We start from the raw sequence: 24145 nt of genomic DNA on the forward strand, positions 1-24145 counted from the left end.
AGCTGGTCTCACTACCCTCTTGTAGATCTTCCCTTTCACTCTTACTGGTACCCATCTGTCACAAATCACTCCTGACACTCTTCCCCATGCACTCCACCATGCCTGTATTCTCTTCTTCACCTCTCATCCACACTCACAATTACTTGGAAATTTTTGATCTCAAGTATTTAAACTCATCCACCTTCACCAACTCTACTCCCTGCATCCTCACCATTCCTCTATACACCCTCTCATTCACACACATATATTCCTTCTTAGTCCTGCTGACCTTCATTCCTCTCCTCTCCAGAGCATATCTCCACCTCTCCAGAGTCTCCTCAACTTGTTCCTTACTCTCACTACAGATCACAGTCATCCACAAACATCATTGTCCACGGGGACCCCTATCTGATCTTGTCTGTCAACCTCTCCATGACCATTGCAAATAAGAAAGGGCTCAGAGGTGATCCTTGATGTAATCTCACCTCCACCTTGAATGCATCCATCATCCCTGCTGCCGACGTCATCACTGTGACACTACCCTCGTACATATCCTGTACCACACTTGCATATTTTTCTGCCACTCCTGACTTCCTCATACAATACCACAACTCCTCTCTAGGCACTCTGTCATTCATATAAGTGATGACAAAAAACAAACGTGCCTCACAAAGCATTCCTGTCGTGCAGTATTAGGAGAATAAATCCAAAATAGCAGCCAAAGAAAAATGCAACTGCTGAGATTGGCATGTAACTGTCCCAATTTTCGCAGAATGTCCAGATTTTTGGCTCATATTTTTGGTCTTTTCCTCATAAAATTTGTGATTTTCTGTCAAATCTCTAGGATGAGCTGAGGACTAAAGTCACTAACTAATGGCATATATTTGAGTTTCAGACTTCATATCCTTCAGAAAATGTATGTTAAAACAAACCCTGTTACTCTGGCCAATTTCTAAGTTTATAAGAGCAATATTTAAAAGATGCAAATAAAACCGACAAGCTGAAAAAAGAAGAAAGCATTTTACACTGCCAAAAAAACTTCTACAGCTATAGGAAAAAAAACACCACCACCAGAACCAGTAATTGAGCGCACGTTCGTTCTTTTAATATGTAAGAATGTTTTCAGAAATAAGAAGGTACAAAGAAAATCAGTAAATATACATTACATGTCATATGGCAATAAAGCAGTAAAACAGTAACAGCCAATGAGATAACCCTATCCTTCTTAAAATATGCACATATCTTTATATGGTAATAAAGTGACCTGAACACCCATGTACAGTATAAAGCAAACTAGTGAAAAGTGAGTCTGTCATGTGAACTTGTGAGCCATTTCAAAGCATATTTTAAATTATTGTCATTCAAACCAGGAGCTGAATCCGCTCCCAGCAAAAGTTGGCATTTGAGTTCTGTAACCTCCAGAAGAGTAGCATAGTCACCAAAAAACAGTTCAACTTGCTCTAATACTAAAAACAGAAATTTTTCAAAATTAGTACAAGTTAATGAATGCCTAGCTAGCGCATTTTGAGAGTCAGATTTTCTGATAGCCCCACAATGTTCCTTTATTCTGTCTGACCACTTCCTGCAAGTCTTTCCCATATTGAAATAATGACAAGAAGTTCAAACTGCAGCATAAACCAAATTAGTGGATGAGCAGTCAAAATGATGGGCAAACAGAACTTTAAAGTTATTGTGTTTAAAAGTGTAGCACTTCCCTTTAAAAATGAACTTGCAACAAACACATTTGCCACACTTGAACATGCCAGGTGGGTCATTAATGTTTCTAACAGAATTTAACACCAGTGCTGAGTCTCTGTTTTCAAGTGAATTTCTAATTATTTTAGTTTTTTTATATGAAAACAATGGAGAACTGCCTAACAAGTTAGACAAGTTGTCTGAACTAGTAACAATGTTCCAGTTGTGAGAGATGACATTTCTGATACTTTTCATATCGCTGCCAATAGGTATCGTGAAACTCAATGTCCTGTCTGGAGGACCAGCAGTATTATTTTGTTAAGGTGTAAAACCACAGTGAAGAATGGGCTGAAACTTACTGTGTCTGTCTCTAGCCACCGCATGAGCCACGCTATACACAAGATCTTTCGGGTAATGTCTTTGCAAAAACAGATTACACAAGAAGTCCATCTCAGCATAAAAAGTAGTATTCACGCTATCCAGTCTGGACAGTCTAATGAACTGACCCCTTAACATGTTCTTTTTCACATAAAAGGGGTGTTGGCTGCTTCTCCTGTCTTATCCACCTCAGGAAGACCCTTACAGTATGTTCAAAGGAGACCTGCTTTTTCATACTCTACTGTGACAGCTCCTGTTAATTACAGTGAAGCTTCTGTGCCCCCTGCATCTCCACCCCCACCCTGCCCAGATGTTTATAGTAACAGCATTATGGATGTTGTTCAAAATCTTAATGTTAATCAACAGCCTTTTTTACCTCAGGGCAGTTTAACTTCAGACAGAATGGCTTTCTCTCCTCAGAGAGGAGGGGGGGTGCTGTGAGAGGGGGCAGTTGAGGAAGGGGGAGAGGCAACTGGAGATATCGAGATTTGGGGAGCCCTATGACAACATGCAGTTATACCAGGAATATGCACTAAATAGCACAAGTTCTGCACATAATACAGTTGCAGAGCAGTCTGCTTCTATTAATGCCTCCCATATAGCTTTGCTAAATGTGAATGACAATGCAGTGTTTAATCTGACATCCAGATCCTTGTCCGCAGAACATTTAACCCTGTTAAACAGAGGTTTTACTTACATACCAGCACAGAGAGCCTCTGTGGCTGAAGTTCTTCTTGATTTACGTTTGTTCGTGAGAAAGCTAAACCTCAGGTGTTATTTTGCTGACAATGACTCTGATGATGAACTGTTTGACTCTCAGACAACAGTAAGTAGTGATACTGAATCTGTACAGTTAAATAAAAAGAGATTGTTTAACCCAGATCTAGACAGCACACTGTCTACTTTCCTTAATGTGTGCGAAAAGGATGTCAGAAAAATGTGCAATAACATGAATACAGACAAATGGTTTAATTTGCCACATAAGGAGTCTCTTGCACTGACAATTCATTAAGAATAACGCAAGCTGACAAAGGTACAGGGGTAGTACTAATGGAACAAGCCGAATATGTACTAAGAAAAGAAGTGGATTTAACTGATAATGAATACTAAAAAATGGTTTCTATTGAGTATGTTGAACAACAATTTGATAAAATTGATTCATTGTTGCAATCTCTGGAGAATTCATCACATTAGAGGAATTACAATGCTTACAGGTATTTAGTCCAAGTTTGGAAAAATGTTTTGGCATCCCCAAAATTCATAGAAATGCTTGACACCCCCATTCAGAATCATCATTTCAAATAAACGTACAAAACTGAACATATTTCAGAATACACTGACAGTGTGTTAAACCCCATAGTGCAAAAAGCAGGGTCTATATTATATAATCAAAGTTTTATAACTTCGAATACCATATGGTTGATCTCATATGATCGAAGTTATAAAACTTCGAATATATAAAAATAAAAAAAGCAAACACAAAACTAACTGTTGTAAGTAGGGGGGACCCCCTGCACCCCAACCCCCCCTCCCGGTCTTTAAATATACCAACTCCGAGATCGCACTCTAATGTGGTAAAGGGAAGATTTTCCTTTATTGGACTGTAGTGCGATCTCGGAGGTGGAATATTTAAAGAGCGGGGAGTGTGAGGGGCACAGCCCCCCACATGGGGGGTACAAGGGGGCTTGCCCCCCCCTGCTTTAACCTGTTAGGTTATTTTATTTATTTTTTTTTTTCATGTTCGAAGTTTTATAACTTTGTCCATATGGGATCGACCATATGGTATTCGAAGTTATAAAACTTTGATTATATGATATAGACCCAAAAAAACACAGTTTTGTATTCAAGATTCTTGGGGCTTTTTAAATGAGATATTTAAAGCAAAATTACACATTAATAACTGCTGTTTTGTTACACTGGATATTGTGTCCTTATATACTAATATTCCGTATCAGGAAGGGTTGCAAAATTTGAAAAAATACCTTAGAAATTATGCAAATTTTGGACATAGCAGGATTATGATTTTAAGTGTTTTAACAGAAACGGTATTGTGCAATATTTTTTTCCATTTCAATGTCAAAGTGTATCAGTAAATTAAAGGGGTAGCCATGGGTTCAAAACCAATCTTGTGCTTGCTGCCTGGAAAGTAGACAATCTTGTTCATTTACCGGGGTTCCAGCACACCCGCATATACCACCGTTATATTGATGACATATTTTTTGCATTGGTGGGCCCTGCCCAAGGGCTGGGAGACTTCTTGCTAGCCATGAGTGACAGTATTTGTTTTTTGAAATGTGTTAAATCAAGTTCTGGTAACACTGTTTCCTTTCTTGATACTTCTGTTTCTACTGATGTCACCAGCAGGAGCAAAGTTTCTAACATTTTCAGAAAGGAAACCTATCTTAACAACTTTTTGGATTTTATCAGCCAATACCCCTTTTACATGAAAAGGAACATGTTAAGGGGTCAGTTATTAGACTCTCCAGACTGGATAGCGTGGATACTACTTTTTATGCTGAGATGGACTTCTTGTGTAATCTGTTTTTGCAAAGACATTACCCGAAGGATCTTGTGTATAGCGTGGCTCATGATGTGGCTAGAGACAGACACAATAAATTTCAGCCCATTCTTCACTGTGGTTTTACACCTAAACAAAATAACAGTGCTGGTCCAGACAGGACATTGAGTTTCACGATACCTATTTGCAGGGATATGAAAAGTATCAGAAATGTCATCTCTCACAACTGGAACATTGTTACTAGTTCAGACAACTTGTCTAACTTGTTAGGCAGTTCTCCATTGTTTTCATATAAAAGGACTAAAACAATTATAAATTCACTTGAGAACAGAGACTCAGCACTGGTGTTAAATTCTGTTAGAAACATTAATGACCCACCTGGCATGTTTGAGTGCGGCAGATGTGTTTGTTGCAAGTTTATTTTCAAAGGGAACTGCTACACTTTTAAACACAGTAACTTTAAAGTTCAGTTTGCCCATCGTTTTGACTGCTCATCCACTAATTTGGTTTATGCTGCAGTTTGAACTTCTTGTCATTATTTCAATATGGGATAGACTTGCAGGAAGCGACCAGACAGAATAAAGGAACATTGTGGGGCTACCAGAAAATCTGACTCTCGAAATGTGCTAACTAGGCATTTGTTAACTTGTACTAATTTTGAAAAATTTTCTGTTTTAGTATTAGAGCAAGTTGAACTGTTTTTTTGGTGACTACGCTACTCTTCTGGAGGTTAAGGAATTCAACTTTTGCTGGGAGCGGATTCAGCTCCTGGTTTGAATGATAATATCAATTTAAAATGTGCTTTGAAATGGCTCACGAGTTCACATGACAGACTCACTTTTCACTAGTTTGCTTTATATTGTACATGGTTTTTCAGGTCCCTTCATTACCTTATAATGATATGTGTATATTTTAAGAAGGATAGAGTTATCTCAATCACTGTTACTATTTTACTGCTTTACTGCCATATGACATGGAGTGTATATTTACTGATTTTCTTTGTACCTTCTTATTTCTGAAGAAGTTCTTACATATAAAAGAACGAAAGTGTGCCCAATTACTGGTTCTGGTAGTGGTGTTTTTTCCTATAGCTGTAGAAGTTTTTTACCAATATTTAAAATATGTCCCTATTTTTGGGCCATTATCCCCCCATTTTGTCAGGCTTTGTCCGGATTTCTTGCACTAGGAAGTTGAGAGGTTTGCATACAATGCTTTCAAAAGTTAGAAATAAAGATAAATTATGGTAGAATTCAGGAAACTAACAATTTTACGATTACCTTGCATAACCCTGTAGTAAGACCTTAATGCTTTAATAACATATAGAGATAACTCATCTTAGGTTTTTGGAATGCATTGGTGAAATGAAGCCAAACATAAACAGAGACCCTGAAGAGTAAAAACAAAATTTTGAATACTAAATGTGTATATATTTGGACAAATGATTCTTGTAATCTATTAAGAAATTGTTAATATTATAGACTAGAAGCTTATCAATTTTGCTCTATTCTGGAAGACATGACTTAACTCAAAACAGCACATAGTGCAGAAACACCTGAATTAATAGGAGATCAACTAAGATTAGATTTTAACACTTAGCATTTCATACAAAAGGAACCAAGGCCTCATGTATATGTAAGGACACATTTACTTCAGTGAAAGGTCAGTACATCATTAATAAAATGTAACAAATGCCAAAGGTTTGCGTAACAAATACCAAAGGTTTGCTCAACATTTCAGCATATTAATTAATAGGTTCATAGGTAGGTACTAGGCTATTGGCCCTAGGGCCTATATAAGCCTAGCCAAAAAGTTACCCTGGCTTTCACCACCCAAGAAAATTATTTTCCTGTGCCCCTGTCGAGCAGAGCCACAGAAGTGATCCCTGGGGTGAATTTCCTATTTCCCATCCACTCATCAAGATTTTTCTTGAAGAGTGCTAATTAGGAGCTCTGTTTGACATAGATAGGTAGTCTGTTCCAGAGTATGGGAAGTCTCTGGGACAGGAATCTATCCCTCCAGCATGTTCTGTTTATTGTGGTGACAAGGTTTAGGTCACTAAGTTTAAGTGGAGCATGTCCAACAGCTCTGGGTTTGACATAGCTTTGTATGTTAGCCAGAGATTGCCTCTGAGTAGGCGATATGCGACGGAGTAAAGCTGAAGTTTTTTGAGACGGTCTGCATAGGGGGTCTGTGTGAGGCCAGTAATCCTCTTTGTGATGTATTTCTGCAGCCTTTCCAGTTGATGTAGATGTCTTGTAAGGTACATACCAAAAAGGGCATTGTACTCTATAATGGGTCTAATGAGTGATGAGTAGAGGGGAACAATGACCTCTTTTTTGTCTGGATCAGAAACCTTTTGTGATGAGGTGTGCCATGTAGAAGGATTTCCTGACCATTGTGGTGATGTGATTATCAAAGGAGAGACTACTGTCCACCTGTGTCCCAAGGTCTCTTATCACACTTTTGGTGTTAAGTAGTCTACCGCCTATGTGGTAGTTCATGGATACAGAGTTTTTACCAAAGGGGATGACAATCCACTTTTTGGAATTGAGCTTGAGGCCATGGCTTTGACACCAGGCATATGTCTCAGCGAGGCCCCATTGTAGGATGTCCACATCATTAGGAGTTTCGATTATGGCTCCTAGTTTGCAGTCATCTGCGAACTTTGTTAGCCAAAAACCTTCTGTGTTAGCCTGTACTTCAGAGAAGTAGATACAAAACAGGAGATGACCCAGGACTGAACCCTGTGGTACTCCACTTGCCACTGGTCTGAAGTCGGATTTGGAGTCTGCTACTTTCACACTGTGGGTTTGGTCAGTGAGCCAGTTGGCAACCCATCTTGTGACATAGGGATTTATACCTAGTTTAGTGAGTTTATCTATAATTCCAGAGTGGGGGATGGTGTCTAAAGCCTTGGCAAGATCTAGATAGGCTGTGTGAACCACCTTACCCTCAACTACGGCTTTGTTGACTGCTTCAAAGAAGTCTATCAGGCTTAGGAGACATGATCTGCCTTTTACAAACCCGAACTGAGTGGGGTCAAGAGATTTGAGATTACCAATGTCTTTGTTTATGAGTTCCATGATGATACTTTCCATGGCCTTGTGGACCAGGCTCATCAGGGTAATGAGGAGGTAGTTCCCAGGGTCCGCCATGGCTCCCCTTTGTGGAGTGGGATAACCATTGTGGTGCGCCATTCAGTGGGCACAAAGCCTGGGGTGAGGCTATGATTGAACATGGTACTTAGATGGGGTGCCATTTCATTCTGTAGTTTGTGTAGAATGCAGCCTGGGATATTGTCAGGTCCCATGGATGCTGTGTTCTTGGCTCTGGGGAGTGTGGTTTTTACCTGTGCAGCCGTGATTACAGGAACTTTACATTCTTCCGGTATAGAGATGGTCCCTTTAGGGGGTGAGAGGGGGGGGTAAAGTTAGCACTGAACCTGTCTGCCAGGATGTTGGCAATATCAGTTAGTTCTGTATATTTAGTGCCATTGTGCTGTAACTCAAAGCAGATCTGAGTGTTGCCATTGAGATTCTTGACATAGTTATAGAATGCTTTGTGGTTGTCTTTAGAATCAGTGGCGATTTCGTAACTAGCTTTGGAGGATTTTATGAAGGATCTCAGCTTTTTACTGAGGCTAACCAGGGAGTTCCTCAAATCATGGGATTTTACTCTTTTTTGCAACAGTTTTTTTTCTTCTGTTGTAGAATTTGTTTATGGCAGAAGACCACCAGATTAGCTTCCTTTTTTTGGAGGATAGCATCTTGCATCTGTTAGAGATAGCACGATCCATGCACTTGTGTAAGTGCTTATAAAGTGCATTTGTGTAGGATTAAGCAGTTGTACCTCTATTGGCAATCTGCATGGGTGTTGTGAAGTTTGCCACTTCTGTTTTAAAAAGCATGAAGTTGGCTTTGGAGAATTCTTTTACGGTTGTTTCCCTAATGGGGGTGGGGGGGTGGGGGCAGGATGTGGATGTCTAGGGTGATTAGCTTGTGGTCGGAAGTGACCAACGAGGAATTGACCTCTGGTGTGGAACACCGGTTGCCCATGTTGGTAATGACTAGGTCTAGGATATTGCTGCCCCTGGTGGGTGTGTGGATAAGTTTATCCAAGGCGTTGGATTTTATGAATTCCAGAAAACGATGAGCAAAAGAGTTGGTACGAGAAGTTTTCCAAGTTAATGGTGGGGTAGTTGACATCACCCATTATTAGGGTGTTAGGTTGCACCCTAATATTCTCCAGTGTATCAGGAAATAAGGAGTGGGAATCCTGGGGCATGGTGGGGGGGGTCTGTAGCAAGCTACAATGTGGATTGCGTTCTTGCCATAATAGTCATAATAGTATGATTAAAGCATAAAATCAGGTTATAAAACAGCTTCAGCTATCATGACATAATTAATCAGACATGACAGCCTAGGCGTTTCAAGAAAATGCAGCACACACTTAAAGATTACTGTGATTCTTCCTAGTGGAGAGACAGCGTGTGCTAACAGACTGAGACAGTCTGTTATACCAAGGGAGGAGAGAGAGGGTTAAAGTTAATAACAAAGAAGGAGGAGGGGATGCAGGCATGACTGTAGCCCCATTTAACTCAAAAAACAATCAGTGAATGTGGGTATAGTGCATGTAGGAAGATGACTCTAGCCCCCCCATTCACCTCAAAAACAATCAGTGAATGTGGATATACCGCATGCAGGCATATGACTCTTGCCTCCCTCCCCCATTCACTTCAAAAACAATCAGTGAATGTGGATACACACTGCATGCAGGCAGATGACTCTTGCCCCCACCCCCAGTCACCTCAAAAGAAATCAGTGAATGTGGATATACTGCATGCAAGCAGATGACTCTAGCTTCCCCATTCACCTTAAAGAACAGTCAGTGAATGTGGGTATACTGCATTCAGGCAGATAACTCTAGCCTCCCCCATTCACCTAAAAAAAAACAATCCATAAATGTGGGTATACTACATGCAGGCAGATGACTCTAGCCCCCCCCCCCATTCACCTCAAAAAGCAATCAGTGAATGTGGGTATACTGCATGTAGGCAGATGACTCTAGCCCCCCCCCCCCATTCACCTTAAAAAACAGTCAGTAAATGTGGATATACGGCATGCAGGCAGATGATTCTAACCCCCCATTCACCTAAAAAAAAAAAAAAACAATCAGTGAATGTGGGTATACTGCATGCAGACAGGTGACTCTAGCCCCCCCATTAAATGGTAGGTCTCTTTGTTCAAGTCCATTCAGTTAGCTAAAGCCCCCAGAAGTTATACCGTGAAAAGACCAAAACTAAATGTTTGGATGGTAGACTCTTGCATCTTTGTGTAGGCAAGATCCCTTGGTTCATATGTATTTAAGTAGATTTGCAGCCCTATTCTTAAAGTCCCCAGAAGTTATATAGAAAAAAAAAACTAAAATGTATATCCATTTATATATATATATATATATATATATATATATATATATATATATATATATATATATATATATATACATATACATACATGATATAATCAACAAAAAGTTTTATATGTATATATATATATATATATATATATATATATATATATATATATATTTATATTTAAATAAAAAAAATAATCTAGACTGACTGGTTTGTCTGTTATGATCACTCCTGTCTGTGTACAACAGCGAGAGAACAATGGGAAGCAGCAATAGTGGTTAGAGAACCAGATGGGAATGGTGCATTTCTGGCAGTAGTTTTCTATATCCCCTCTTTTCCAATAACTTGATCTTCACCCATCTGTCAAGTTATCCAAAGCTATTAAAGTACTGAATAACAGCTTATATAGAGTTTAGATTTTAGGTAGCAAGAAATTAATAGTTCCCTATTGCCAAAGTTATTTTATTACCATTTAGGTTAAGTATTACAGAATAAGAAACATAACCAGGTTATTATGTGTATAATATATACACACATATATGTTATGTACAGGAAATGAAGAGTAGAATGGACTGTACAGATGTTTATGGCGGTTGCACGGGGTTAAAAGAGAGGGATGCCATGTTCTAGACAATCTCCTCATCTTCCTGTCTTCCTTTACATAAGTTACTGAGGGAAAAAAGTACAGGTAAATTGTAATTATTTTTGGTCTGACATACTTCATCTTACGACACTCCACCCCAGTGCTCCATATCGATCGCTGGACCTACCTACCATCTCTTGGTACCCCTAGACGTTCTCTGTATGGCTGGGGCCAGCATAACTCTTAAGGGTATCTTGGGTTTGTGTGACCATCATACAATCCCCCAGGGAGAATTCTTTGTTTTATGCCCTACTCCATTTTCCCACCTCTCTGCAGCCCCTGTCATGAAGGGGGCATGCAGTGGGGGTGTGCTGACATATTACTCCACCTCTGCAGCAGCTCAAAGTCCCCACCCTAATCCCTTCATAGACTGTGCCTCCTGTCACATGTCCTCTGCCTGCACCAGGGATTGTTATGCAGGACCACTCTCAGTACTGCCCTCCCCCTTGGGATGGGAATGCCTGTCCCTCCCTTATAATCTGTCAATCACCTGAACTGCTAATCGAACCTAAGTTCGCCAGGCTGTACTCAGGGCTTCACCTCTGTACACCATGTGAGTGGTTTCAGGTAAATTATTAAATGGTATGGATATTGTGGTGTTGTTCATAATAATGTAACGAAGGATACAATATTAAGCTAATGTAGAGGGTGGACATTTTTGGCACTGCACATGTGATGAGTCATACTAATATGATTTGTGTTTCACCCAGGAAGAACTGCGGAAGTTGCACAATTCCAGGTGCAAAGGGAGGTCATTAGTAAAGTGGTGTTGGAGACGATTGCCAAGGCCTGGAAAAGTGTTAGGACATCAGAGGCAGAATCAAGAGAAAACAGAACAATGCCACAGTCTTCAAGGAGGGGAACTTAATGAACAAATGGTGCAGAAATGCAAATGGTCCCGCAAACTTCTTCAAAGGAAAATATACATCATTCAGTCTGAATTCTCCAAAAGGATTAACAGAACAGACTGTTGGCAGCGACATTATCAGGTATGGCCTGTTATTTGGAGGAGGTTAATGACTTACCTATAAAAGATAAATCGCAAGGATTAGAGGATTATGTTTATGTCATGAAAGCTTAAACATCTAAGAGCCAGGCTGGATTTTGAAGGGGGTGTCATATCAGGGAAAGGAGGGTCAGTGCAAATCTAACATCACTACACAAACAGTGATACAAAGAGAAAAACAGTATAAGGCAGTGACCCCTATGTTTCCCACTAGGGTCTTTGCCATGACTGAGAGTTGATACAGGCAGCAAAGGCAAAGAAAAGTGTACAGATTCTGTAGAAAGAGTAAACGTGTAGTGGCAGTACCTTTCACTGAAAGTTGGCATACAGCTGCTCATATTCCCCAAACAATTAAGGAGATATGGTAAATGGAATATATGGAGATATTTTGATTTACTTAATCAAGACCAATCAGGGGTACACTAATGGCATTAGGTAAGTGCAGGAGTGCTAGGATATACACCAGAACCTCGGACACAGGTGGGTTTCATCTAGTTAATGGCAGTCCCACTGAAAGTGAGTCTGGAGCAGGACTTTTCAGTGAAGTGATTTTTATGCTTCCTTATTGTACAAGAAAAGTGGAGGAAGAAGGGATGTTAAACTTGATTGTGATATCACTAGCACTTTAGGAGATTGTTGGCAGTGGATAGGACCATTGGGTAAGATGTTAGGTACACTAGTTTATGCTTTAGGGTTATACCTTCACTGAAACTCATTCTGGCAAAATTCACAAGACATTTAGGAGTGAGATCTGACCTTGTTTCCCATTTAAGGTCATTAAATGCGACCGGACAGCTTGCTGTTTTACCTGTGTTTACTTTCCACTGTGGCAGGAATCATCCAAGTTTCAAGTGTTTTAAGATGGATGGGCCTGCGGCTGTTTGCTGTGATTTGGTAGGAGAGCAGAGGGTCATTTTCAGATGACACAAGAGAGAGGTAAAAGGGCTATTCCAGAAGTTTAAGGAGTTAGGACATAGTGAAACCAGCATCCTGTTGGCACATGTCAGATCAGTTACTAAATAAGCATTTACCCCACAAAGTCATGGTGCAGAGTTTTTGTTACAAAGCTATACAGCAGAAATACCTCTCCAGGTGGATTTCAGAATCACAGGGGATGAGGGCAGATACCTCAGTTCTGTGACATATAAGGAAGCAGTGACACAGACACTGTTGGATAAAGAAATCTGGGCAGGCAGAGTAACAGGTCTTTTTAAACACCCTTCTTTTTAGTTGGTTTATTTCTCCACTAGAAACGGCACCCAAAAATGACCAGGGGAATAATGCCTGGTTCACCACTTGTCTTATCCAGCATGAGGATCATTGAGTGATAGCACTGATAGGTAGGAAGCATATGCAAGGTACGCATCCCTAGGTGATACTATCAAAATTATATGGGTGGTGGAGAATCCCAGGATGGCAAACCTGGGTATTAAAGCAGAATTCCACTTGCAGCCTATCCATTCTAAGACCTGGTATTTTATGAGTATGAATCTAAATTGAAATTATTTCAATGACAGGGGCACATGTAGGGGTTGTGCTGTGGCCTGTGCCACATTTAAAAAAAAAATCAGCACTGATTTATATTGGATTTGGCAATTTCTTGTTACAGGCAGGACAACGGTGCATTATCTGGATGATATTTTCTATTAACAGGGAAGGAAAAGGGAACAGCTGGCAAGGTGTTAGTGATTTTTGGAACTATGCCAAGAGCTGGGAATGCCCCTGGATGTGACTGATTGAAAGTCTTACAGACATAATTGGCTTTTTTAGACCAGAGATAAATGCCACTTCTCACGCATTCAGATTGCCACAATCAAGCTCTGATCTGTGGAAGAGAAGATTACAGAGGTGAAGAGGGTAAAAACACAAGATTTGGGGGAAGAAATATCTTTAGTACATCTGCTAAATTTTGTTTTAAGTCTAGTGCTCCAGATAGAGCTTTTATTAGGTTATTAGCTAATGTGTTGAAAGCAACAAAACAGAAATAGCACAGACTAAGGAATTACAAGTCAGGTCAAAACTGATCTTACAATTTCAGGTGGGTTTTTTGAGGTGGAATGGTTTTGGAGTATTAAATTAAAAAGAAATCTGTATGTTACTTTGATTAAATAAAAATGTATATATTTTTAACTTTGTTTAGTCTTTGTAGACCATTGTTTTCACTAGAATAAATGCTGCATTTTTATTGAAATTATTGAATTCTTTTCATCACTATGCTGAAGTGACTTGGTTATGCTCTGTATTGTTCTTAAAGCAAACACAAGTTTGAATTTGAAAACACCATTATGCATATCTGAGACTAACTTATGACATATTTTGTATGATGTTCAATACAGTATCATACCTTCTATTCAGAACTTTGTATTGGTCGACTAGTTATTAGTTAAAGTAGGAGACAGTACACCAATATACCACTAATCAGAAAACGTACTAAACTGAGACCAAGAATATTGTCTCCTGTAGTTCTGTATTTTGCTATTTGCTTTAAGCTAAAAATTTGGCAGAGGGAAACACTTACACAATGCTGGAGGTTAAAGGGGTTATACTACTTCAAGAATGGAAACTTTAAATATTATAGTAAGTGTACCATACCCTTAACCTGATAATTCGGTGTTATAAAGTTCCAGACAAAACTTCCAGGGTGGTCTTAGTGGGTGATAGAATGCTACAAATTGTACATAGATTTATTTCAGGCACCAATAACATCACTCTTTCATACATTAAATAAAGTGTATAACATTCCTAGGTTCATACGTTCATTGGTACTTAATATACTGTTGATCCATGAGGATCTTTAGAAGCCTGGCCATACATTCATTTAGGGATCTTAACATATAGGTCAACACTGATATCAGAAGAATAGAACGTCTCAGATTTACATAAAACATAAGCTTCAGTACATGTACCTCAGGTAAGGTGATCAAGTCAGATCTGTATGACAGCTGTTGCAGTGGGCTTTAAGTCTTGCAAGAGTGGCCTCCACACCTCCAGTTTATTCCTTCGGCAGCTAGCATTTATAGTAGCCTTCAACTTGATTTTTTTTGTGTGTGTGTGCATGTTAGCATTGTATGTGAGCTGACCTTACAAAATTAAAAAGAATTTTATTACAAATGACAATTTATTAAAATTAAAACGTACCAGCACTGTAAAACTGAATCCCAAGTTTTTATGTTATTTTTTATAAAACTCCTGTTTAATATAAAAACAATCTAAACAAGGATGCATGGAATTTTCTTTGCTTATTGTTATAATAATTTGGTTGATCTGATAGTTATGATAGTTGGTCAAATTCAGAGACATTATGTGTTCCGTGGAAGGCCAATAAAGCATGACGAGGGAAAAATTGTTGCCATACAGTTCAGGGAATGATACAGACGCAACACATGAGCTGATATTTCATGGGGCACAAAATGAGCTGACATCCATCCATTCATCCATCCTCAACCCCTTTTTCCCATTTTGCACATGGGGTTGGAGTGCCACTTTCAACAGTGACAATCATCTCAAGCCAAGGTTTACACCTGCTGTATTAATTCATCCGTGCCACTCATTCATATCTACGTCCTAATTTTTTTTTTTAGTATCCAGTCCACCCACTGCATGTCTTTGGAATATGTCAGGAAACCAGAGCATCTGGAGGAAACCCACAAAACTGCAGGGAGGACATGCAGACTCCACATGGAAGACATCCCAATCAAGAATTGAACCAGAGAGCATCTTGGTGTGAGATGACAATGCTAACTGCTGCACCACTGTGGCCACCCCAAATCTTTATATTAGTGTCAAAATGAAGACAAGGAAAATGATAGACATCTGTTGCTGCAGAGTTTACAAAAGCACTATAGCAGGCACCATTGCTGGCAAGCAGTTACATCAGTGCTATTCAGAGGATCAGAGCTGTTCTTTGTGCTTAGATCCCTGGTCTAACAAGTTAGAATTAGCTTCTGTGAATCAGTAATAATGACTGATGATACACAATTATACAGTGATCACACAAATGGCCCTAATCACAGCTGTACATAATGCAGAAGGAAATCATACTTAGCCAGCTGTACTCATACGAATATGTAGGAGAATAAGAAGTTATGTACTCACCATAATGTTCCATGTGAGTTGTTCCATCTCGCCTTCATTCTTCACTGATGGGTTCAGAGCTGATCCCTCAGCTCCGACACGGCCGTTAGCAAAGCTCAAGGTTTACCAGTAGTTCGAGACCAAGCCCCTTATCCCATGATGCACTGCTGGAATTACCTCAGATCTTGTTTGCTGTTTGTACCTACTCCTGTAAGAGAACTACTCTGCCAAGAGAGGAAGAAGGATTGAATAACCAGGTTGAGACCAGCCTCTAGGTCAACTATCAGCCAGGTGGGGGATGGAGGGAGGGACATGAGAATGAAGGGGAAATGGAACAACTCACATGGAACGTTATGGTGAATACATAACTTCTTAATGTGAAGTTGTTCAATCTTGCCATTCATTCTTCACTGATGGGTAGCATCACTAGCACCCTCAATCTCGAGTGGCTCATGGGAGTACATTCTTCAGGACCGTAGACCCAAAAGAAGCCCTGTCTTTGGAGGCTTTATCGACTTTGTAATGAGTGATAAAGTATGAAGTTTAGACCAAGTGGCTGCAGCACAAATGTTATCAAGGGGCAATTTGGCTTGGAATGCAGAAGATGTAGAAACTGCTCTGGTAGAATGAGCTTTAATCTTGTGTAGTAATAAGAAGTTATGTACCTACCATAACGTTCCATGTTAGTTGTCTTCTTCTCGCCTTCTTTCTTGCTGGATGGGTTCAGAGCCGATCCTCGGCTTCGACTCGGCCAATACTAAAGCTCGAGAGCTAATTCCACCGGCTCAAGGCTCCCCTGTATCCCACAATGCTAGGCGGTAACTACTCAGATCTCGTTTGATAGCTATACCAAGCAACCCTAGTCTCCAAAGAATGGAGTAGGGAAACCCACCTCAAAACAACCTGCGTGAAAGTATCACAGACATAAGAAAGGAGAAAAAGAGGTGGAAGAATGTGTGGGAATGACGACTTCCAGAGGAAGAACACAAACTGAATTCCTGTCGGTCTGTCCAGGCTTGGGGGAAGGAGGGTGGGACGCAAGAAAGAAGGCAAGAAGAAGACAACTAACATGGATCGTTATGGTAGGTACATAACTTCTTAATGTTAAATTGTCCATCTCGCCTTCATTCTTGCTGGATGGGACCGCGTCCCTAGCACCTTATCCCGGGTGGCCTATCGGAACAGACTCTTGAGAACAGTGGAACCAAAATTGGCACGGCTTCTGGAAACCATGTCCAATTTGCAATGTGAAATGAATGTATGAGGAGAAGCCCAGGTGGCTGCTGCACAAATGGAATCTATTGGCAGTCTATCCTGAAAAGCTACAGATGTAGCTAATGCCCTAGTTGAATGAGCTCTAGGTCTTGAGGGTAGTTTTTGATGTCTAAACTCATAGATGAAGGTAATAGTAGAGGTGAGCCATCTAGAGAGGGATACTTTAGTAACAGGAAGGCCCAATTTTCCTTCCGCATATGACAGAAACAATTGATTAGATTTCCTGAATTGTTTAGTCCTATCTAAGTAATATCAAGTTGGCGATGAACATCCAAAAAATGTAGCTTTTGTTCCGACCTGTTTGAATAGTTAGGGAAAAAAACGGGGGGATCAATAATTTGGTTTAGGTTTACTTGAGAGGAAACTTTGGGCAAAAAGGATGGATTAGTACGGAGGGATACCCTATCTTTGTGAAACACTAAGTAAGGAGGACGACTGCACAGAGCATGGAGTTCAGATACCCTTCTCGCTGAAGTTATAGCTACTAAAAAAAGTGTCTTCCAAGAAAGCAACTTCAGAGAACATGAAGCTGCCGGTTCAAGGGGAAGGATTAAGGATGCCAGAACCAAGTTCAAATCCCATTGAGGCGGGGGATCTTTGATTGGAGGTTTGAGAAGAAATACGCCCCTTAAAAAGGCTTTACAGAGTTTGTGAGCCATGATACTAGACTCCGAGACACCAACATGAAAATTAGATATGGCAGCCAATTGAACTCTAATGGTAGATGCAGATGATCCTAAATGAAAGAGTTCTGCTAGAAAATCTAGAATAGACTGGGTAGGAGCTGTAAAGGGATCTATGTTTTTTGACGTTGCCCAAAAGGAGAAGCGTTTCCATTTGCTACTATAAATCTTCCGGGTAGAAGATTTATGAGAGGCTATCAAGATATCTCGGACCGAGCGAGATATTGAGGGAAGCCTGGCTAAGGTTGGAATCTGAGAAACCACACTGTGAGGTTTAGAGAAAGCAGAGATTGGTGCAGCTGACCCGATTGGTGGGTTATCAGATCTGGTACTGGGTCCAGATGCAAGTCTGCTCCAAAAGGTAACGATGAAGAAACGGAAACCATATCTGTCGAGGCCAGTAAGGGGCAATGAGGATCATTGTCACTCTCAAGGCGATGGCTTTCTGAATTAGTTGAGGTATCAGTGGAAAGGGGGGAAAGGCATACAGAAGTCCCCGGGGCCAATCGTGAACTAGAGCGTCTCTGGTGGGATGGCCTGGTAACGGGAAGAGAGTGAAGAAGTCGTGACACTTGCTGCTTTGGGGAGTAGCAAAAAGATTGCAGCAAGGCTGGCCCCATCTTAGGAATACTTCTTCTAGAATTGATTTCTTTAGAGACCACTCGTGGGGCATGAGAATTGCTATGCTCAATTTGTCTGCAATAACGTTGGATTTCCCGGGAATGTGCGTTGCTATCAGAAAACGCTGAGAAGAGATCGCCCATTGCCAAAGTCTGAGTGCCACTCGACATAAAGGGTATGACCTGGTTCCGCCTTGTTTGTTGATGTACCACACTACGGACATGTTGTCCGTTTGAATTGCAATAGTCCCAGTGGGAAGAGAGTCATGAAGGGCTTGCAACGCTAAAAGCACTGCTCTCATCTCTAAGACATTTATGTGCAAGTGGCACTCGATAGGTTGCCACGTGCCTTGGACTGTCCTGCCCTGACAATGCCCCCCCCCCACCCGATCAGGGAGGTGTCTGTTGTCAACGTGGCGACTGGGGGGGGAGAGTGAAAGGTCTTCCTCGGAGAAGTTGAGGTGATGTATTCCACCAAGACAGTTGATTCTTGCATAATTGAGTTATCAAAATGGCATGGGACATCGGGAGCTGTTGAAAGGACCATTGAGTAAACAGCATCCATTGGAGGATCCTCATGTGAAAGCGAGCCAAGGGGAGAAGGGGAATAGCTGCTGCCATGAGTCCTAACACCTTCAAAACTAATCTGGCTTTGACTTTGTTGCATTGTAAGAGAAGGGAAACTTGTTTTTGAATATCTGACACTCTCTGCTCTGTGAGTCTGGCTGAAAGATTGAGTGTGTTTAAGGTGGCGCCTATAAAGGTAATAGATTGACAAGGCGACAAGACAGATTTTTCGAAATTTATCGAAATGCCTAGAGCTTGGCAAGATTGGATGGTGAAGTCTCTGGATAGAAGAAGCTGATGTCTGGTGGTGGCAGTAAGGAGCCAGTCATCTAAATATGGAAACACCTGGAATCCTTGACGTTTCAAGTGAGCCGCGACCACTGCCATGCATTTGGTAAACACACGGGAGGCTGTAGTGAGACCAAAGGGCAGGGCCCTGAACTGGTAGTGACTGGCTCCCAGCCTGAAGCGGAGATATCTCCTGGAGCGTCTGTTCATCTTGATGTGGTAGTACGCGTCCTGAAGATCTATCGAGCACATCCAATTGTCCTGACCCAAGAAGGGTAGAATGGACTGAAGCGTGACCATCCGGAATTTTGTTTTCCTGATATACTTGTTTAAGTAGCTGAGATCCAGTATGGGTCTCCAGTCCCCTGTTTTTTGGTACCAAAAAGAATTTGGAGTAGATTCCGGATCCTTGCTGGTCTGCTGGAACTGATTGGATAGCTCTTTTTGATAGCAGCTTTGAAATTTCTAATGCTGCTTGTTCCCTTAGACCGGGTGGAACGTCTGGAAGGGATCTTTTGGGTTGGGATGGGATGTGAATAAAGGGAATTTTGTAACCCTCGGATATGATCGACTGTACCCATTTGTCTTGAGTAAGGGAAAGCCAGGCTTTTGGGTACAGGGATAACCTTCCCCCGACTGCCTCCGAAGGTGGACAGCTTGGCAGCCCCTCAGGGATGCTGAAAGGGTTTATCAGAGAACATTTCTCTGCTACCCTGGTTTTGCGGACCTCCTCTGCCTCTAGGCGGCATCTATTATTATTCCCCCCTCTGCCTCTAGAGGGGAATCGACCTGTCGTCAGATGAGACTCCCTGGGATTGTTTGGAACCACATCTTTCCTCCCTCTGACCTTTGGGATAGGGTCTAGAAGAGGTAGAAAAACGGACTCCTACGGCAGAGAGAGTCTTACCTTCTACCTCGCACCTGGTCAATGTATCCTTCACCTGTGGACCAAACAAGGATGATCCATCAAAGGGAGAATTGGTGAAGGACGCCTTGAAAGGGTCCACAAAGTTGCATAGCCGCATCCAGGCATGACGTTGTAAGGCAACACCTGTGCCTGCGGCTCTACTCGCCCCATCTGCAGCATATGAGACCAGCCGCATGGAGGAGTTAACGATGGAATTCAGGGTTGCCAACTGGGAGTTCATTGTGTCTTTGAACCCCTCAGCTGTAGGATCCTTTATCAGTTCACCCATATCCTTGAGTAAATCTCTCTGGAGACGAGTGAAGTGGCATAAGTAATTCAGCGAATGCATTGAAAAGGTCGCTGATGAGAACATCCGCTTGCCGTACCTATCCATGGTTCTAGATTCCTTATTAGGATGATGGACAGGAACTGAAGGATTGGCTAACTCCTTCTTAGTGGCCGCAGCCACCACCATGTCATCAACAGGGACACCTTTGGATAAAAAATCTTTATCTCTAGGGGCAGTAATAAATTTAGATGGTCTCCTCGGGGTGGGTTCCACTGAATCAGGAGCCGTCCAAGCCTTCCTTGCCACCACTTCCATAAGGGGGTCAAAGGGAGGGGACACCCAGGAGGTAGAAGGGTGAGAGCCAAACGCCTCAAGATACACTGACTCATCCTCCGAAGGGTTAAGGGCTGGCCAGTTCCCCCTCTGTTTGAGGATCTCAAGGATGTCAGCAAAGGAGACATCCTCAGAGGGGGATCGAGGGGAACCTTCAGATTCTTCTAAGTCAGTGTCCGAGGTGATAGACTCAGGGGAGTCAATGTGCTTCCTCTTGCACTGCCTCTTCCTAGGGGGATCTCCTACTGGGTCAGGAGAGGCCTCGGTAGAGGAGGAAATTCCCAATGGGGAAATTTGAGGAGTTGGCTCTCTGCTGTCTAAGGCAAGGGTGTGAGTAGAAATCACCGCAGGCACTGTAGATGGGGGGCCTGAAGGAGCCGACTGTGGTGCAGACCCTGGTTCTAGCACGCTCCGCATGACCTCGAAGGCACCCCTGTCAGGCAAGGCCAGAGGCCCCCGCTCCGAAGAGACAAGGACCTCCCCCAGCACCGACAGGGACGGCTCTGAAGCCGATGTCGGAGCCGAACTCACCAGCGCCGAAGCCCCGAGAGGGAGAGCAGGGTCGGACAAGGGTCCGATGCCACTCGCCCCCTCAGAGCAGACGAGGGAAGCTCGGCGCCGAGATCCCTCCAAGGAGGAGATCGGAGCAGGCAACGGAGCCGAAAGGGAAGGTATCGGATCCGACGCACCGACAGTCATGGCTCCGACAAGACTTGGCTCCGAACTCAAAGGAGTCGGAGGAGGAATGTACTGGGGAATGGAAATAGCCACTGACTGCTGAGTCGGGCTATGCAGCATTTGGGCCAGTGCCTCGGACATGAGAAGTCTACTCACTACCCTTTGCAAATCATGGTCAGATAACCTGGAAGACTGTGAGGAATGAGTTTTATGGCTTCATTCAGAGAGAAGAGGGGATCCTGGCACCGAATGCACGGAGCAAATAGAGGGGGATCTAGATCTCTTCCTAGACTGTGGCTCCGATAAGAGTATCGGCGCCAACGGAGTTTCATCAGCCTCGGCTCCATCCGGAGCCGAGGTAACAGTATGAGGCTTGGAAACATCGGCTCCGGCCAGAGCCGATGTCGAAGCCAACTTAACCTTTCCAGCAGTCGACTCAGGAACTGGAGCCGACTGTTTGGAAGTTTTAGAAGGCTTCCCCGACACAGATTGAGTTGGGGGGTCTTCAGGCTTTAATAAGCCCCGCAAGATTAATTTATTCTTGCGTTCCTGCAGGACTCTAGGGCTAAAACCATGACAAACAGCACAAGAGTCCTGCAGGTGCAAAGGTCCCAGGCAATACACACAAGAAGTGTGACCGTCTGTCAGAGACATTTTCTGACAGCACGAGTCACTCTTCTTGAAGCCTGAGACCTTAGCGTCTTTTGACATAGAGAAAGGAGTGCCTGACAAAAAAAAACACAAACACACTACAGACACACCCTCTACTGAAGAAAATTATTAAATTATTAAGGCTAACACAAAGCCACAAACACACATATAAGCCCTTAACAAAAAACTACTAATTTAGTCTAAAGGACTGGGGGAAGGGAAGGGGCAGTAGGCCTACAAGTTAAGGGAAAAAAAGGAAGGGAATATAGACCCGAAAAACAGGGGTTGATTTATCTAAATATTAATTAAACTAAAAAGGTTAAGGTATGAAACAATAGGGGGTTAAGAAATACCTATTACGGTAAAAACTCTCACTAACCTGCCTGAGCCGGTAGAAAAGCACCTCGTCAGCTATATCGGCAAACGAGATCTGAGTAGTTACTGCCTAGCATTGTGGGATATAGGGGAGCCTTGAGCCAGTGGAATTAGCTCTCGAGCTTTAGTATTGGCCGAGTCGGAGCCGAGGATCGGCTCCGAACCCATCCAGCAAGAATGAAGGCGAGATGGGCAACTTAACATGGGCATATTAGCAGCTGAATAAACGAAGATGATACAATCAGATAGCCATTTAGACAGCAGTGTTTTAGCCACTGGTCTACCTTTTCTGGCTTCAGAGAAAGACAAAAAGAGCTGGTCTGATTTTCTAACATCTTTTGTTCTGTCCAAATAATATCTGAGCTGTCTGCGAACGTCAGGTTTGTGCAGCATGTACTCTAATTTGTTGGAATGGTTAGGGAAGAAGACTGACAACTCAATGACTTGGTTGATATTGGATTCATAGGTTCATAGGTTCATACTAGGCTATCTGCCCTAGGGCATTTATAAGCCTAGCCACAATGTGTTTGGCTTTCGCCACCATTCAGAACAAACTTTGGGCAAAAAGGAGGGATTTGTCCTAAAAGATACTCTATCAGCATGAAAAATCAAATAAGGAGGGCTGATAGATAAAGCTTGAAGTTCTGACACTCTGCGGGCAGAAGTAATAGCCACCAGAAATATGGTTTTCCATGATAAAAATTTGAGATCACAAGATGATGCTGGTTCAAATGGAGGAAAAATCATGCGAGACAGCACAAAGTTTAGATTCCAAGGAGCAAAAGCAGTTTTCACTGGAGGCTTCATGTGAAAGGTCCCTTTGAGAAGGGCCTTGGACAACTTCTGGGACATTATGTTTAGCCCATCCACTCTGAGATGAAAGTTAGATATAGCAGCCAACTGGACCCGAACTGTAGCAGCTGCAGCACCTTTATTAAAAATCATAGTCAAGAATTCTAAAACGGACATGAAAGGGACTCAATAAGGATCAATGTTCTGTTTAGAAGCCCATGTAGAAAACCTCTTCCACTTACTAAGATGTAATCTTCTGGTGGATGGCTTTTGGGAAGACAAGAGGATCTGCCTTGTCTCATCAGAAAGATCATGAAGCCTGGCTATGAGGGGAACTGGAGCAACCAAGCTGTGAGCTTCAGTGACTGAAATAAAGGATGGAGGTCCCCCGACGGATGTGTCAGAAGGTCTGGAACTGGGTCCAGAATCCATGGATCCTCCAATAGATGATGATGAAGAAATGGGAACCAAATCTGCCTAGGCCAATGAGGGGCTATAAGAATGATAGTCCTTCCCAGTGACATTGCCTTCTGTAGAAGCCTGGGTATTAGCAGGATTGGTGGAAATGCATAGAGGAGACCCGAGGGCCAATCGTGTACGAGTGCATCTCTCGGGGGTTCTCACGGAGGGGAAATCAGGGCAAAGTAGCTTCTGCATTTTGTGTTGATGTGACTGGCAAACAGATCGCAGCAAGGCTGGCCCCATTTGCGGAAAATCCTGTCCGCAATCTCTTGCTTGAGGGACCACTCATGAGGCAACAGGATTGCCCTGCTCAGTTTGTCTGCTATCACGTTGGATCTCCCCGGGATGTGCATTGCCAACAGAAAGCGCTGGGAGGACACAGCCCACTGCGAGGACACAGCCCACTGCCAAACTCTGAGGGCTTCTCAACAAAGGGGGTAAGACTTGGTCCCACCTTGCTTGTTCAAGTACCAGACTACTGACATATTGTCTGTCTGAATCTCAATAATCTCTAGAGGA

The 24145-nt window shown here is 42.2% G+C and overlaps 1 protein-coding gene across 1 annotated transcript in view; it reads left to right on the forward strand.

Annotated features, from left to right (window-relative positions):
- LOC122798819 overlaps nucleotides 1-24145 on the forward strand; it is a gene marked incomplete in the record, with an annotated part of 443322 nt that overhangs the window by 208620 nt on the left and 210557 nt on the right. Inside the window, 1 exon segment of the mRNA XM_044067942.1 lies at nucleotides 11337-11615. Coding sequence (XP_043923877.1) covers nucleotides 11337-11615 — 279 coding nt within the window.

This window comes from Protopterus annectens, chromosome 3.part1 (assembly GCF_019279795.1).
Source record: "Protopterus annectens isolate FY-2018-M chromosome 3.part1, PAN1.0, whole genome shotgun sequence".
Lineage (NCBI taxonomy): Eukaryota > Metazoa > Chordata > Ceratodontiformes > Protopteridae > Protopterus > Protopterus annectens.